We start from the raw sequence: 17,490 nt of genomic DNA, 5'->3' as shown, positions 1-17,490 counted from the left end.
TGAGCCAGGGAAGAAACTCCCAGCAACAAAGACTTAAACTGCTGGTGCCAGCCACTACAGGTCCAAAATTCATAGATTTTTGGGAAAGGAAGGAACAAATCTCCTAGTATGGACTTCTTGACAAAATTAAGGTCCATTTGATTTCACTCAGTACTCTGGCACTGAGCTCAAAACTTCTTGCTGAGCTGTGGCATGCACTTTAGAACATCCAATCGCTTTCCAAGGTCACCAGTGAGAAAATAAGACTGAAGGCATCCAGGAGGATTGTCACTTATGGTGCCCTCTTTCTGAGTACTGGTCATGCTTTGCATAAAAAGAAAACTTCAGCCCTGTCAGACTGAAATGATTTGTTAATTTTATGCTCAGTGTTCTGCCTCCACATTCACTGCTCACTCGGATGAACAGAGTGTGAGCCTCCAGTGTGGGAGCTGTTTGCTTTGACAGGCTAAAGTCCAGGAAATGTTATTACCTGAGATTTTCTTCTTTTTTTCTTTTCTCTATTTTTTTATGGTTTGTTTCTTTTGTTTATTTGTTTTGTTCTGGATTTAAAAGGATTAAAGTGAAAACTCAGAGCCAAACCTTCACGCCTGAACTTCAGTGACTGCAATACAGCAAGATAGCTCTGACCATTTTGAAACTGTATGAAACCCATGAAATCAAGTAGACACCTCTAACACTGAGAAGTCACTGGAGGGTCCATCCATGATTTTATTTTTCTCAGTGGATTTATTCTGTCATATGTTTTGGGGGTTTTTCTTTCCAACATACCATGAAATTTAAAATTAAAGACCTACTCTGAAGAGAAAGAAGTGCAAAAAATGTTATAATTTGTCTAAGGTGCTAAAGAAGAAGTGAAAAGTTCAGCAAAGATGGTTTTTTGTCATTTGCCTTTAAAACTAGAGTAGATTGCTCTGAAACGTGTATAGTTCTGCAAAGAGCCCTTAGTGCCATTTGGAGTATTGCTTCAAGCTTGGCTGCTTGCAACTTAATTTCTCCAACAGTTTCTACCTAAAAGCAAATTTCATATGAGGAAATGACACTGCAAATGTGGATCACACAGAAACACTTTTCAGCATCAGCAGAAGTATCAGTCTCACAGCCATCAGGGAACTGTGGGGTTGTGCAGAGCTCTTGCCTCTCCATGCACATGGAGCCAAAAGGGATGGAGCAAACTGTGTCACTGTCTCATGACCATTTTCTTGCTAGCTCTCCTGCAAGTATTATATTAGTAAAATGTCATCCCACAGAGTTTTAGTTTAGTCCTTGTCACAGACAGCACAAAACCAGTCACCTTTCTTTTAAATTTTTCACTTTGATTTCACTCACTGAATTCTCTGTGGACTGAACTTGTTTGCTTCAAATCTTGTACCAGCAGAGTACACAAATGTGCATTTATTATTCAATTGGATATTAGTAGAATGTCTTGTAAACACTTTCAGGATGGGAAACTGTATCTGTGCTAAAGCAATCTCTTCCTATAGAGGAGGGAAACCAATGATAGTGTGTGAACAGTAGTAAACCTCTTCAATTTTTTGCAGTTGTCAGCTTTTTTTTTTATGCAGAAAGCTGGACTTTGCAGCAGCAAATGTTTTAGCATGAGGAATCAGAGAACTTTCATTAAGCTTTATAGTTTAAAATGCAGATGCTTACATCTAAAGCAATTGCTGTGACTTCCTCTATATCCAAGGAAATAAGCACTTGGGGGATTCTGCCACAGGCCCCCAGTGTAGGTAGTGATGGCAGCAAACCCCCCTGCACACTGGAGACCAGAGTCATGATGGGTCCCCACAGGCTTCCTCAAGGGTAACCCAATCTTTCCCTTAAAACTTGAGAAGCATGTGTTTCCAGCTTTGAGCTCGGGTCATTGATTTCTTTCCTCAGTGAAAAAAACAAAGCCTGTTTGCGGATAATGGCGTCATTTCTTCCTTCGCAATCCATTGGGAAGAGGCAGGTAGTGCTACCGAGCTGTTCAATTCATGGGATTTATTTCTGCTTTCAGCCCACTTGGAAGCTTCAAAGTACTGTGTAGGTATTATTGGGACTGGGTGTTCAAGACTATCTGTTTCCAGTCTTACTGGTGCATGCTTGAGCACACAGCTCTACTTTGTAAACATCAAACTCCTCCCCCCCAGCTTGTACAGGCATTATTTATTTATTTATTTATTTATTTATTCCTGGACACCTTTAAAGGATATGGAAATTAATTATATTGAATTCCATACATATACATGTGTGTGTGTGTGTGTGTTTGCACATGTGCATACACATATGTATATAGGGCTTATATATATTTTATCTATTTATGTGTGATAAGTTGGAATTACATTAGAAATGGATGATCCAGAAAAGTAATTAGCAAAGCATGGGCTGTGCCTCTTCACCTTCATTTTACCTCTGATACATTTATTTGCACAAGTGCCTTGTTCCCACTCTTGCTGCCTGCATTAATGCCAACATAACCTGATAAAATAGATGTGGGATGGTGAAGCTGTGGGGCTGAGGAAGCAAGAGAATTCAAATGACTGGGAAAACCCCCAACCATAGTATTTCCTGGGGTATTTACATGGCACATATATTGGTTAGCTTATTAACAGGAGGGTCAGAGGCCAGGCAGAAAGGAAAGCTGTGGCTGCAGAAGAACAGTCCCCCAGCATAAAGGTCATCCGAAGGGAGGCTCAAGCTCTGAGAGGCTGCAGTGCTGCAGCCCAAGCCCCAAGACTCATTTCCCAAGGCTGAGTGCAGCAGGCAGCTGTCCCTTTCTGCAGACCAAGAAGTTGTCAAAGAGCCTGGCTGTCTACCAGGGCATGTCAAGCCCTAAGGTAAAACAGATAGGTCTTCAGACTGTTTTGCATGTGTTCAAATCCCTTTCCTGGAGACTGTTACTGGGGATAACTTTTATAAAAGCACTGAGAAAAAAAAAAAAAGTTACCAGGCACCTGCTTTTTGGTCTCTGCCTTCACCCCATCTCTCCCAGAGCAAGTTGGTGCTGGCTGTCCCTCTGTCATAGCCATTGGGCTGGAAGCAAATCCTGGGGAGTGCCCACAGGGAGTTCCCTCCCTGTCCCTCTCCCTTCCTTTGCTTTCTTTCTCTCTCAAAAACAATGTGTGCTCCTATCCAGCAAAGTAGTGGAGCAGCACAAAGCTGTGACTGGATGCTGTTGTGGTGGGACAGTCGGGGTCTCAAAGGAGGAACTGGATGAGGTAAAGTTTTGAAATCTGAGAGCTGACATGACAGGAGGGTGCAAATCTTGGGAAAGAGGCTTGTCATCAGTTCCTTTGCCTAAATCCATGCCTTTCTCACACATCCTGCAAATCACTTCTCACAAGGCCAGAACTGATATGCGTTTTGTCTTTGGGGGAAAGACTCTTTGCAACCCATAGTAAATCACAATATAGGAACTCTTCTGACATGATGTTTCCCTTTTCATGGAGCACTCAGCTGGGTACAGTGAACACAAGGGACTTCAGCCATACCTGGCTGCTTTTTCTATTCAGAAAAATTAGTACAGCTCCATACCTGAGCAATTCTGTCCTGCTGGGAACTAAGGATGTTTAAAAGAAGGTGGCAGGTCTTATTAGAACAGCACAGCCCTCTACACCAATGCACTTCTGAACTACATCTACATGAATTTCCACTGTGTTGGAGTGACAGCCCTGTGGCTGCACTCACCCTGCAGATTTGCCACAAGTTGCAGTGGCAGAAATCTCAAAGCTAGATTATTAAGAGGAAACATTTCAAGCAGGAGGGCCTGGCCATCCCTTTTGTCTGTAAAATTTGTATCTCCATGCTTGCACTTGCAAAATTCTTCTCTGTGTACTTGCATCTCTCCCCACTCTTATTTAGCCCAGCAAGCAGCTGAAGGTAGCAACACTTTCATCTGAGCTTGCTTTTCAATCCCAAGTGGAAGGAGTCTGTGCAAATTGCAAGGCTGACCTTCTGAAATGAGGCCTTGAGTTCCCCCTCTCTTGTATTTAACTTGCAATTTACCACACGGAGGGAAGATAAATTAGATGGGTTAATTAGGAAGCTCTGGAATACTTTTGATCATTGTGCTATGCAATTGTAGATGCATCTTGCATTTAGGACCCTGAATATGCTGACATGTAGCCTTTTCTGCATGCCAGCCTTGTGGCATCTCCATCACAATAAAGGAGAGGGAGGGCAAGATGGAGTAGCCAAGCAAATCAGGAAAAACAACCAGCTAAATTGAGTGCTTTCTAATCTAATGCATTTAAGTCATACTCAATAAAGCTTGCCAACAGTCCCTGGCCTCTCTGCTGCAGAGTTCACAGAGGCATCTGATTAGAATAACATGTGTCTTCTAAAAATCCTCGTTTAAAAAGATTTTCATTCTGGATAGGGAATACATAATGAATTAGAAATGTCCCTTTGGGAGTGTGGGGTGAAGGGGGGCATTCAGCAAGCCCACCCAGCCCCGGAAGTCTGGCTGCTCTCTGCCTGCTGCAAGATGGAAAACCCATCAGCTACAGCAAGTTTTTTATTCCTTGCCAAAAAAAAAATAAATATAACAGAAATAGCCCTGATCAGTTTTGTATTCAACTGTCTTCCTGAAATTATGTGAAATCAAGCCCATTTTCAAATACCAGCAATAGCAGTGACTTATCCAGGAGTCCTCAAGAACCTCATTCTTCAGAAAAGTGTCAATTTCAACATGTGTGTTTCATGACTTAGAGTAACTTGTTCAAAGTAAGGCTCTTGAGATTTAAGGGATGAGAGTGGACAGGATGTGAGGAGAGATGTGGAATATGGTGAGAAAATGGATAACCACTATATCATATCATGAGAAGAGGGGCAGAGCCAAGCTGTGACATGGGTTGTTAAGAGTAAGAGGAGAGAGACATTTTTCCTTTTTTTAAAGACAAGTTAAGTTATGTCTCTGAATCTTGAAAACCAGACTACATGATATGTTGTAAATGAGTACAGATTGTGCAACAAATGCTTTGTCTGTATATTTGCCTGGAGCAGCTTCATGGACTGTGTGCATCCATGCTCTCTTTTTTTTATACTCCCTTGAAGAGTCTGAGCTTTTTCCACTTGCAAAATAGTTGGTGTCAGTGCCAGGAAAAGAGTACTTTCCTGGACAGTCTTGGTCAGGATAATGCTAAAGCTCCAGAGATGTTCTCTAGCGGCATCACTTGCTGCTTCCCCCACTGCCATCTTAGCAGAGCACATCAGCCTGAATAATGTCACAAATGGAGTGTCAAACCTTCTAGAGCAGGGTTGTGTTGGTGTGTTGTATTTCATGCAGGTATTAGAGCCAAGAAAGCCCTCAGAGTATCAGACCACACCTGAGCAGAGCTTTGCTGGCAGTGATGATGTTCAATGAACCTTCCCTCACTACAGTCCCGTTTCTCCAGACTTCCAGTAACTTTGCAGCCTGGGAGTCTTAGAGGACAGGTAATGGAGAAGCTGTTTCTGTCCAAGACATGTCTATAGGTGTAATGGAGAAGGGGAGAGATGGGTGGATATTCAAGAGAGATTCATACTGGACTTGATTGGACTCAATGACCTTAGAAGTCCTTTCAAGGGCAAATGATTCTATGGTTTTTTGCCCTTATCCAACAACTTCCTGAATTGCTGAAATACCACAAAGCTCAGGGCCATTTAGAGGTCTTTATGCCCAGTCAAAGCTCTAGGTCTGGCCTGGTGGGGTGGGATAACCTCCCTTTTCTAATCCAACTTCACCTGTGGGAGGTGATGAAATCTGCATGGCTCTCTGCTCCTTGTCCAACACCCACACTGCTGTAAAATCCAGTTGGTGATAAAAGCCTAAGATAGCTGAAAAAACGTACAGTCAAAACAGAATTTCTGTGTACTGGCGCATGAGAAGAGCCTGTGATATCACCTGTATTCTTCAGTTGCATCTGCAGTCCCCATGACCTCACAAATCCTTTGGAAAATTGGACAGGACGTGCCTCATGATATCTGATGCCTGGAGGACCACTGAGGTGTCTTGGACTTGCAAATACACTTAAACTGAGCAATAAAACATTCTTGAAACTTGGTACCAGACTCTGCTTTTATTTTCTCTGATAAAAAGGTTTCAATGTAGTACTGGTTTTACTAGGAATTAGACTGCCAGCTTTAATGTGGCATATGGCATTTTGTTGTATCAACAATTAGGTATTTACAGGCATGTCGTTTTGTGCCTAAGGCCAGCTTCTGCCAAGCAGGGAGGATTTGCACATATGATGCAGATTTCCATAAACAAGGAGCTTAGGCAGAATAGCAGAGCACTGGAAGATTGTGCTCAAGTCTGATTGTACCATGAAGAATTGCAATTTCTCCTTGCTTGTTCCATCTTGAGACAGCAATGCACTACCTCTAACCATTCCCTACAGTATGTGACATCAAAAATCATTTTCCATTCTCTTTATGGAATTAAATTAACACTGTTACCATCCCTCCTTCAGAATGTTTAAGAATATATAGGGAACCCGTTTTTAATCTCCAGCTGACAGACACACACAGTTTTATACTTCCAGTATAAGTGAAATTTGCTCCAATCCCCTGGTTGCTTCCTTCGAGTGCTCTTTTCCAGGCATATGAAATCTCTGACTTTTAAAATAGTTAAAAATAGCTATGGGTTAAGAGCACTTGAACCTTCTCATTTGAAGATTAATTTAGGAAACCTGACAGGGTTCATCACTCTGTTCCTGATCTGTACAATCTATTAACAGCGTTGGCGGTGAAGTACCAGCTAGACAAAGGGAAAATGACTGCTCTCAAGTAAGCTGTTGAAATAAAAAGATGTTAAGCAAAAGGCTTGGACATAATTCAGTAATGACCTTCATCAGCTGAAATGTTTTTGTGTTTTTAAGTGAATTAATGAGATATAATTATTAGTGTTCTTGGGGATGGTGATCAGAGAAAGCATTTTGCATAATGCAAACAGAACAACACAAATGGAAGCCCTGTCTGTCTCAATCAGACAAGGTCTCTTTTGTTATAATTAAATGTTATCACCTTCATTACTTCTTAAAATGTGCTTCACAGTTTATACTTTGACATCCTCATACCACCACACCATTGCTATTTATGGTACAGTCACATCTGCCATAGCAATGGAGGTTTTGAAAATGTTTTACCTGACTTTTAACAGATGGATGTTAATAGGATATTTATTTACAGAATAAAATTAAATTGAAACTGAATCTTAATGCACAATTTACATAATCAGCTTTGTTCTGAGCTGGTGAGCTGTTTTTCCAGCACTTGGGACCCTTCAGCCACAGCTGCATCAAAGAAACAGCCACTGAGAATGGAGATTAAACAATTTCCTAAAGCTAGAAGTCTTGATGAGAATCTATTATTCCATATTAGAGTACCCTAATTTCTCCAGACACTGCCATAAGATCAAAGATGTATGTTAGAGCTTTGGCATAGCCCACAATCAAAAGGAAGATGTTCAATTTGCATTTAGAAAACATTTCTGCCAATTATATTTTTCTGATGATTTGAAAGTTTTGTGATTTTACCTTTTGCACCAAAAGCATTTTTAAAAAAAATCTATGAAATCAGAGACATAGAAAGGCTGAAAATACAAAAGGTATGCATTTGCAACAAATTAGGAGAGATTTGCTCATACTATTTGTGTGATCTACGTACAACCCTCTGCCCTGCTGATGCTCATCTCAGCTGGATTTTGGCACAGGCTTCAAGTGGCATGGGACAGAAACCTCAGATGCAATGCAAAAACTTGCTGGGTGCCTAATCCCTGACTCTGAGGCTGCATGAATGGCTGTAGGGCTGCATGGGGTTGTTCTGACCCAGGTGTAGGACCCAGAATTTTTCCTTTTTGAATCTCACACAATTGGCCTCAGCCCATTGACGCAGCCTGTTCAGATCCTTCTGCAGAGCTTTCCTACCTTTCAGCAGATCAACACTCCCACTCAACTCCGTATCATCCACAATCTGACTGAGGGTGCACTCTGTCTCCTCATCCAGGTCATCAGTGAAGATGTTAAACAGGAGCAGCCCTAATACTGAGCCCTGGGGACATCACCAGTGACTGGCCACCAACTGGATGTACCTCATTCACCACAACAGAGTCAACATAGACAACAGCCTTTCCCTCAGCTATTAAGCAGGTCACCTTGTCACAGAAGATCAAGCTTGTCAAGCAGGACATGCTTTTTGCAAACCCATCCTGGCTGGGCCTGATCCCCTGATTGTTCTGCATGTGTCACGAGATGACACTCTTGAGGATCTGCTCCATAACCTTTTCCAGTACCGAGGTCAGGCTGACAGGTCTGTAGTTCTCCAGACCCTCCTTCCAGTTGACTGGAGGTTAGAGAGTTGACTCACATTTAGCCAGGACTTCTGGTGAATGGTGGGGAGTGCCTTGGTGAGCCCTTCCACCAGCTCCCTCAGTACCCTTGGGTGGAGCCAATGGGCCTCATACACCTGTGTGTGTCTGGGTGATGAGGCAGGTCACTGACCGTCCACCCTTGGACAACGGGGCTTTGTTCTGCTCCCGGCTCCTGTCCTCCACCTCAGAGGGCTGGGTACCTGAGAACAGCTGGTCTTACTGTTTAAGCCTGAGGAAAGAAGGGATTAAGTACCTGAAGTCTTTTCTTCGTCCTTTGTCACAATGTTTCCTCCCACATCCACTTAAGAGTCAAGATTCTCCTTACCCTTCCTTTTCTTGCTGATGAATTTATAGAAACATTTTTACAACAGTAACCAGAATCAGTTTTATTTGGGATTTGACCCTTTTAATTTTCTCCCTGTATAACCTCACAACACCCCAGAGGTCCTTCTAAATTGCCTGCCCCTTATTGTCATAAACTGACATTTTTTTCCCTTAGCTTCATCTAAAGCTCTCTGTCAGCCATTCATCAACTGATGTGAACATGTCTCAGGCCTCGACTCTCCCCACCTAACCTTGGCCACTCCAGGCTCTCTGCAGTCAGCAGGGAAAGACCTGGACCCTCTGGCAATCCTGCCTACCTCCACCAGCTGCAGAAGTTACCTCAGGTGGCCATGGGTCTCAGTTACTGCTTTCATTTCAGTGTCTCCACCTAGCTGAGATGAATACCACGTTGGAAAATGTGGTAAAGCTTTAAAGCTTTCTGCTTTAAAAGCAGTCAACAGCCCCTGTAAAACAGAATTTCTTTATGAAACTTATCTGAGGAGCTACTCCCCCTCTTCTTTGCACCTCAATGCAGGAATATTTTGAGTAGTCTGTGCCCAAATGGATGTGAAAAAAAGAGGATGGCTAGTCCAGGTTCAGCACAAAGGCTGAGTGAAAGAATTTCACTTTATCCTGCATTTAAATGTACACTTCTGTCTAATTCTGAGCTAAACTGAAATTGGCTGGGAACTGGCTGGGAAAGAACAAACTGGGCTGCTGAGAACACCAATGAACAGTCTGCACCACTGTGGAGAGGATGGCTTTTGGCCAGCACAACAGCCTTCGTAGTACATCCTCAACTTCATGAAATCACAAACAAAACTCTGGGAAAACTGTCTTCAGCAGTTAACAGGAGCAAGCCAGGGCTCAAGGAAGCTCCTAACACTTCAAAAAAAATTCTGAAATTGCAATTTAGGGATGAGAGAATGTGGTGAGGCTGTTGAGATGAGCACAAAAGGCCAGAGTGGGTGTTCTATGAAGACAGTACAAACCCAGATGTATTAGACTGTCTAGTAAAAAATGAGAACAGGAAAGTCAGCATTTCCACAGAGCCCAGCTAGAGGCAATAAACCAATTCACAGGGAAGTAAGAAGCTGATGGTGACCTTGCCAAAAATCCAGCTTTCCAAAAATAGTACTGATAAATGAATAGTAAAAAATAAGGACATAATCAGCAACAATAAGCAGAGAGACCGAAAGTTCGTCTTTTTACAAAATGTAAATTATGCACTATAAGAATGACATGTATCCATTTCAAGCCAGAATAGCTACCAATTTCCAGGGACTTGTAAACCAGTGAGCAGACTAGAAAAATGTATTAAACTTATTCCATTTTTTCCCAAATTTTATGATAATTAATAAGTGTTTCCTGTAAATGTCTGCTGTTTCTTCCATTTGTACCTGAAATAGTGTGCAAAAGCTGTCAGTCCAACCATTCTCACCAGCACACACTCTAGAGATGGAAACCTGTAGGATTCAACCTGTAGGATTCAACCTGTAGGATTCAACCAGTGAAATGTTGAATGGCACTGGCTGGGGACATGGAACAATGCAGAAAATGGGCAGTGCTTAGGACCCTCCCCATGCAGTCCTGTGGCACTCTGCAGGCCACTCTGTCAGATCTCACATCTGTGCCCTTAGCATTAATAGATCAAGCAATAGTCATCATCATCATCTGCCTTTCCAACACCCCCCAGAAATGATCCTCCACTGTTGTCACCGGCACGCTCTTTTTTGTCACCAAATAAGCAGAGTCTGGAGATCTGGTACGTTCTGGAATAATGAGAGTGTCCTAGGGTGACTTTATGATGCTTGTATCCCCAATTGTTTGTTCTGTTTATGCTGGATATTAAGTTCTGCACCTTTAAGACTGGTTCTGAGAGCGAAGAGGGGAGAGAAGAAGGGCAGAGTTTGTTATCAGGGACTACACTTGCTCCCCCACGTCCTGCTCCTGGCCTGTGCTGTCTGCAGCATGGACAGACAGCAGGAAAGAGCTCTCCTTTGCTCTTTTGTTGGTTGTTTTTTTGCTAGCTGAGGCAGAGAAGTTCCCCAGACTGTGTTTTTTTTTTCTTTTTCTTGGAACTGTTCAAACCTGCTATGGACCAAAAACCCAGAAAAACACTTGGAGCTCATGCCTGTGGCCCACTGGGGCCTGGGACACAGCATTCCCATGCCAGAGGGACTGATAAGAGACCGAGTGAGCCGAGCTACACCCCACAAAAATGACTTTCTGAATTTCCCATCTCTTCAGAACAGTGAGAGATTCCATTGTTTAATATTATTCATTTTTCCATGTTTGTGAGTATTTTGCTTGTTAAATAAACAGTTTTTTCAACTTTTCTCAAAGGAGATTTGTGTCTCCTGAACCAGTGGGGGGCAGGGCTGCTTGAATTTGCTATCTAGAGGGACCCCTTTGGAAGTTTGCTCCCAAATTTGCCCTAAACCAGGACAGAGAGTTTGCACAGCACAGAATCCTCTGCAAGGTTAAATGCTGGGCAGTCCTTTATGGACATTGTTGCCTCACTTGACAGACTTGAGAAAACTTGAAGGAATGATAAATTCAACTTCTCTGTGAGAGATGCCAAAAAATATTTACCAGGTGTAGACTTTTTCATAACCAGGAATATCAAAGATCCAAAGAAGTGATCAAAGTGCAAAGGACTCACAAAACCTAATTCCTTCCAGAAACATCATTAGCATTCAGGAGAAGTGGTGTGTTCCCCTCAGGATCCTACATGTGTGCATGATATTTAAGCTCTGCCCAAACTATCTCCATTTTATTCACAAAGTAATAATTTCTCCACACAATAGAGAGATCTGAATCAGCTGCTTAATGAAGGCAGTGCACAGAAAGCAAAGCCAGGGACTGGGACACACTCCCAAGCTTGTGCCACTTCACCACTTGATGAAGCATCTCCTCTGTCTGGAACTGCCAAGTTTCTCACTCAGAGAGCTCCAAACCACATGTCTAAGTTTGAGTTAATTGTCCTCAAAGTAATTATAGAGGCAACAGAGAGAAACAAGGGACTCCAGCTGGTGACACAGCCTACTTTTAGTCTAATAGGAGTGAGATTAATCACAGCCTGAACATGCCCATTCCTTCCTACAGGATAGAAAGGGAGCCCAGGAAGACTAGCTGAGATCTGGATGTCCTGTCCTGGATGGACACATGACATTAGATGAGATGACTCCTCCCAAACACCTGGTGGAAAGATGCACTCCCAAGTGTCTTTCTTGCCCATGTATGGGGACATGGCAGGAGTTGGTATTCTGACCACTGGCAAAAGAGCAGTTTATTTCTTCTAATGGAACACAAATAAGTTTGTTAAAATATGAACACATGGTCAGAGCCATTTTCTTCTGCTGCCCTCCTCTGAACCTCTGCATTAGGGTCTTCATAGTCCTGTTTCTCCCTCTTACCAAACATTATGTTCAATGTTTGGTAACATTGGACACAAACATGGTGAGGGAGATGGCACAGAGAAAAACAGAGTGTCTGAAGGCACAGAACATGAATATGTTCCCCAGCACAGTGCTGAGGTATTAATCTATTAGTAGCTATAACCCAGTCATTAAGCAGGAGCAACTTGCTGTCTGCACATCCACCTATTAATGAACATTGTTCCTCTTCTTCTCACCTGATTTTTACAGATGCAGCCCTACCCACACCAGTGAGAGCCAGCCATTTAACTTCATGCCTGAGAGATTTCCCTCAGCATCCCAAAGCTGGAACAGCAGAAGAAAATACCTCTTGTTTTAAGCCTCTGAAGTAAACAGTCATCACTTGCACTTGGCATGGTTGTCTGAGTGAAATACAAGGTGAAAGATAGTTCATGCTTTAGGTAATTCCATGGCAAATCACTTAAAGACTTTTAAACTAGAGTGACAGCCTGCTTTTGGGGTCCTGCTGCAACAGATAAACCTCACTGTAACCTCTCCTTTGCTTTACAGTAATGCTCCTACAATTGCTCTGCAGAAGGCTCCCTCCATCTGTCCTGTCAGATTTCTTACAGGCTCCCATATTCTGCCTGAAAGATTGTGACACAGTGCACTGCATCCGGACTGTCCGAGACACAGGAAATGCATTTCCAGCCACTCTGGCCACACAACTGGGACCAGACCAGAATTTCAAACCTGAGCAGATCAAAAGGCTCTCATCTTCTGTGTCAGCAGATCACTGCAGACTGGCCTGTCCATTATAGTGTGAGTAGATGCCCTTCCAAACACTGACTTAAGCCATGGAACAACCATCAAAATGCTGCTTTTGGCAACCTACGCTCTTGCTCTGGGGCAGGTAAAAACCTGATTCATCTGACTATGCAAGAAATCAAGAGGGACCTCACTGCTCTGTGCAGGAAAAGTCCTGCTGCCTGCTCCATTCTCCCCTGTGGCCTCCACCATGATGTCTGGGAGGAGAGATCCTCCTTTGTTAATCAATGCTTTTTTAGCAGAGACTGTGAGTGTGCCCCTGGACTACAAGCTGGCACACTGTAATCAGAGTTGAGATCCTCAAGCAATAACATTCTGAAAATCTAGGCCTTGTTATCAGAAACTTTGAAATAAAAATGCTGGAAAACATGATTCCTGACACTAGGCAAATTCATGGCAGTCACCTACACCATATAACCAGAAGGTGAAATGTATCTAAGCAGTGCAAGAAAGTTTCAGAAGGACACGAAGTTCCCAGATATCTTCAGGCTCTATTGGGATTTTATCAGGTTTCCTGAAAAAAGGAGAGAAGCTTTCTGAGAAATGAACTAGCAGTTCTAAGTCCCAAGCTTCACATGTCTCCAAGCTGATGCTCAGTTGCCAGCTTCTGTCCTGCTTCCTCATGCATTGGGGAAGTGATGGCAACGATCTCCTTTTCCAGCATATCCATTTGAGCTCTAATGTCTGACACAGAGCTTTTCACAGCATTCAGCTGCAGCTTCAGTTTATTGTAATCCTCTTGGAAGGATCTGTTCATGTCATAGAGATTGTGACAGCACTGTTTCTCCCCAGGAGGATGGCTCATTTTCAGGAAGGTGTGGAGGAGCTCACATAAGTCCTGGAGAGCCCGGAGGATTTCATGCTCTCCTGGCATACTTGGGGCAGACTCAATCTTATTCTGAGTTGCAGTAGTGCTCTTCCTTTTACCTTCATGTTTCTGCTGGGCGACTGGGCCAGGGTTACCCTTTTCCACAGCTGCAATGGTGTCAGTGTTCTTCTGAAGGTCTGAGCAGGCATCTTTGCTCTCTTCATGGACTGTGATGGCTTTTTGGCCTTTCCAGGTAAGCGCTTTATTCTCCTGCTGGAAATCCTCAAAGGTTTTATTCTTTTCCTGGACTGCCTGGAGAGCTTTGTTGCCCAGGCTGAGCTGAAAGCCTGTGCTCATCTCTTGGAAGAGTGGAAATGTCTTATTTTTGTTCTTGAGGCTTTGCTGAATAGCATCAGTGTAAATTACCTGGACAGATTTGTTCTGTGATTGGAGATATTGTAGGGCCTTGTTTTCTTTCCAGAGCATCCTGTTTTTGATCCAGAGGACCTGGTTTTCCTGCCAGAGTGCTCTGTTCTCCTCCCAGATGCTCCACTCATTCTGTGCCTTCTTGCTAAGGAGTTTCTGGTGAGAAGAGAAGGGTGGCTGGCAGTAGATGTCATTCACCCATTTCCCATCAATAAAGACAAACATCTCACCCCTTGGCTTCACCCGAGGCGTGATGCAGTCTGTCTCAGGCTCTGTGTGCTGCATGCTCTGGTTCCTCTGATCAAAGGCAGACATGGCCCTTCTTTAGCAAATTGAGGAGGACTGTAGGAAAAGGCTTCTTCCAGGGCTTCCACAAGTGGCTGCTGACCACTGCCAAGGAGTAGGTGACACAGTGGGGCTGGAGAAGCTTGATTAGGACTGAAAGAACAGGGAACACAAATACGTAGATTTACTGCCAAAATTCCAAATCAGAATCAAACTCCATCAATGACAGGACAAACAAATAAATCAGTTCTCACAGTTAACCATGTTACCCCTTCGATGCTGAAGGGTAAGGAATCCACCAGATACCTTGTTGATAGAAGCTGAGAAAATTTGCATTGGTAGATAAAGCAGCTCTATGGCAGCACTAAAAGCTTTCTTATAAAAACCTGCACTTCCCCTTTATCTCTCTACCTCATTTTTACAGACCTGTAAGAGAGCAAAAGACTATTTTCTGCCTCAGAAAAGCCTGTTCCCAAATGACTGATGCACAAATACATTAAAAATTGTTATGAGGCTCAAACAAACTTTTCAAAATAAAACATTTTTTACAGGTTCATAGAAAAAATCTGGCCTTGAGAGCAGGTTTTTCCTGCTAATGCTGAGTAGCCTGTGTTAACAGGATGCCACAAAAATGCAGTGACAGTTTTACTTTTTGATCTTAAAATCCACAATATGCACAAACCAAAGCTTTGGGACATCAAAGCTTTGTTGCTCTTTGCATGGTTTTTTGACAAGCTTCCATCACCACAGTCCAAAAACTGTCACAACCCATAGATAATTCTCCACCTTTCATTCTCATTTCTCCTGTCACTCTTACTCTTTATATGCTTTGATAGCTCTGTTATTTTTCTTGCTTTCTAGACCTGCAATAGTGATTGCTTATCTTTTTCCTACAGTCCATCTGCCTCTTTTTCACATCATCAGAAAACTCATCTCTAAAATCCATACTGCAGGGCCAAACCTCTAATGCTTCTCATTTCAGACACAGAAACCTCAGACTTATCTGTTGAACACTCTCCCCTCCTTTCCTTACCCCAAATATTGCAGCTAAATCACCTTCTAACCATGAGAGAACTGGGGCAAATTAAGGATTTCAGTCTTTTACATGGGAAAAAAAGTAACGACCAACCAGGCAATCAAAAACTATTGTTTTGTGCCAAAGAAAACCTTGTTTTCTGCAGCTTAACCAAAATTAAATGTATGTGATTTTCATGATGAAGTTATTTGATCTGAGGTTGAACTATTTTTTTATAACCAAATTATTGGAATTCTCAAGGTTTCTGCACAGAGTTTCTAACAGCACAAATGTGCCTTTTTCTAGGTAAAAAAAAAATTAAACAAATAAATTAAGAAGTTATTTGAGTTTCACTCAGGTGTATTCCTCTCCCCTTTCTGAGGTCTCCCAGCTTCCCTTCTGTCCCTTGGAAAGCCCAGTTCTGCCTTTCTGTCTGTGAGGAGAGTTTTACCTTCATGAATCTTCCCCTCACATCTGTACCCTAAGCATCGAGCAGAGGGTGACCCACAGCCTCCAGCTCTGCCATCTCAGTGTGTAGCCCCTGTCCTATTGCTGCCCTCTCCTTTTCAAAACCTGTTGCTCTCCCTTTTCCCTGTCATTTGCACCAACAACACCGCATGTCCAGGCTCCTCCAAATTATTTCTTAGAGCCAGCATCCATAGATGCATCCTGCAACCCCTTCCCAAGCTTGTCCAACCCCTCATAAAATTACTTCTTCATTGAAAATCCCAAATTCCTGCATTTAGGAGAGGGCTATTACAATATAGGTCTATTTGCATTAACATTTGATTTTATTGCAACCTGTTTACTGTCTGAATTTCAGGGCTGTCTTCCACATCATCTGCTGCTTTATCTCATGTCGCACTTCTGTTTTCATAACATCATTCTTCTGCTAAAAAGGTATTTTATTAACCAAAATTAACCAAAAGGTATTTATTAACCAAAAACTCTGGTTTGGACTTTTTTTTTCCCCACTTTACGTCCAGAGCCATGCATTGCTCCTTCCCTTACACCCCGTTCCCCTGCAGCCTTTCCTGTTCTATTGGGGTGCCCAGTCCCATTTTTTTCCCTCAAAAGCCCCAAAATGGGGGCCTGGTGAGGGGTGAAGGGGCAGAGGGCAAATCAGCCACAGAGGGAACAGACTCCTAATTATCCAGGGAAGATGCAGAACACATGCAACATCAGAAGCCCAGACCCACGTGCCTATCATGGACAAGCAGCTACAGTTCTTAAAGTCACTTACAGAGAAAGTGTTTAGATTGCACATTTTCAGGATAAACAGAAATGTACAATATATATGACTTGGAAGGACATTACCTCGGGGACAATTAAACTTGACAGTGGCTCTGTCAGCTCTTTTGCACTGCCAGGGAGACACTGACCCAAGCTTTAGGGAGATACTTCAACATCTCAATGCCTCCCATAGAATTTTTTCCCCCATCTCTGAATAATCCCAGGAAATGCTGGGCAGCTGGGTGGATGGGCAAGGCCGCCAGCTGCAGGGAAGCCACAGCAGACCAAGAGAGGCTGGGCAGTTTGGGAGCACACCACTGCAGCCCCAGCGATGCTCACCTTCTCAGCGCGGCCAGCGGTGCTCCTTCCCTCTCCCCAGAGCCGAGCTGAGTTGCTGGGGTGTCCAGAGGTGGTGGGGTGCACAGCAGGGGCAGGGGACTGAGGCTGATGCGAGCACTGCAGGACCTTGTCCCAGAAGCAGCCACCTGCCCCCCGACCCTCCAGGGTCTGGGAGCTCCCACACACCCTCCTTGCACAGCTCCTTTCTGCGCTCCTTTTGCGCTGTCCTCACAAGATGGGCTCTGCCTTTTCCCAGCGTTGCTCTTCTGGGCTCTTTCTCATGGAAATGACCTTCCTGCTAGCTCGGCTCCCATGCCCTTTCCTGAACCCAGGCTTCCTGACCTCCCTTTGATGCTCGTAACTGAGAACAGTTTGGATGGATTCTTTCTCCATCACACCCTCTTAAAACAAATTTTGTTTTTATTCTGAAACTTCAAATTCTGTTTGCTGCTGAACTGATATTGATACATTCAAAAATCACTTCCTTGTATGCACTGTGAAAGTTGAAGTTATTTTCTGA

At 43.3% G+C, this 17,490-nt stretch overlaps 1 protein-coding gene across 1 annotated transcript; it reads right to left on the bottom strand.

Annotated features, from left to right (window-relative positions):
• Nucleotides 1–11,683: 11,683 nt before the first annotated feature.
• On the bottom strand, nucleotides 11,684–17,254 carry CBY2 (chibby family member 2). The gene is made up of 2 exons (XM_054627941.2): nucleotides 16,971–17,254; nucleotides 11,684–14,536 (listed from the first exon to the last, which is right to left on the bottom strand). The coding sequence occupies exon 2, from the start codon at nucleotides 14,411–14,413 to the stop codon at nucleotides 13,436–13,438; it is 978 nt and encodes a 325-aa protein (XP_054483916.2). The 5' UTR covers nucleotides 14,414–14,536; nucleotides 16,971–17,254; the 3' UTR covers nucleotides 11,684–13,435.
• Nucleotides 17,255–17,490: the final 236 nt, after the last annotated feature.

Source organism: Agelaius phoeniceus, chromosome 2, assembly GCF_051311805.1.
Source record: "Agelaius phoeniceus isolate bAgePho1 chromosome 2, bAgePho1.hap1, whole genome shotgun sequence".
Lineage (NCBI taxonomy): Eukaryota > Metazoa > Chordata > Aves > Passeriformes > Icteridae > Agelaius > Agelaius phoeniceus.
Note: the sequence above shows the minus strand (reverse complement) of the source record. Positions and strands in the feature narration are given on the sequence as shown.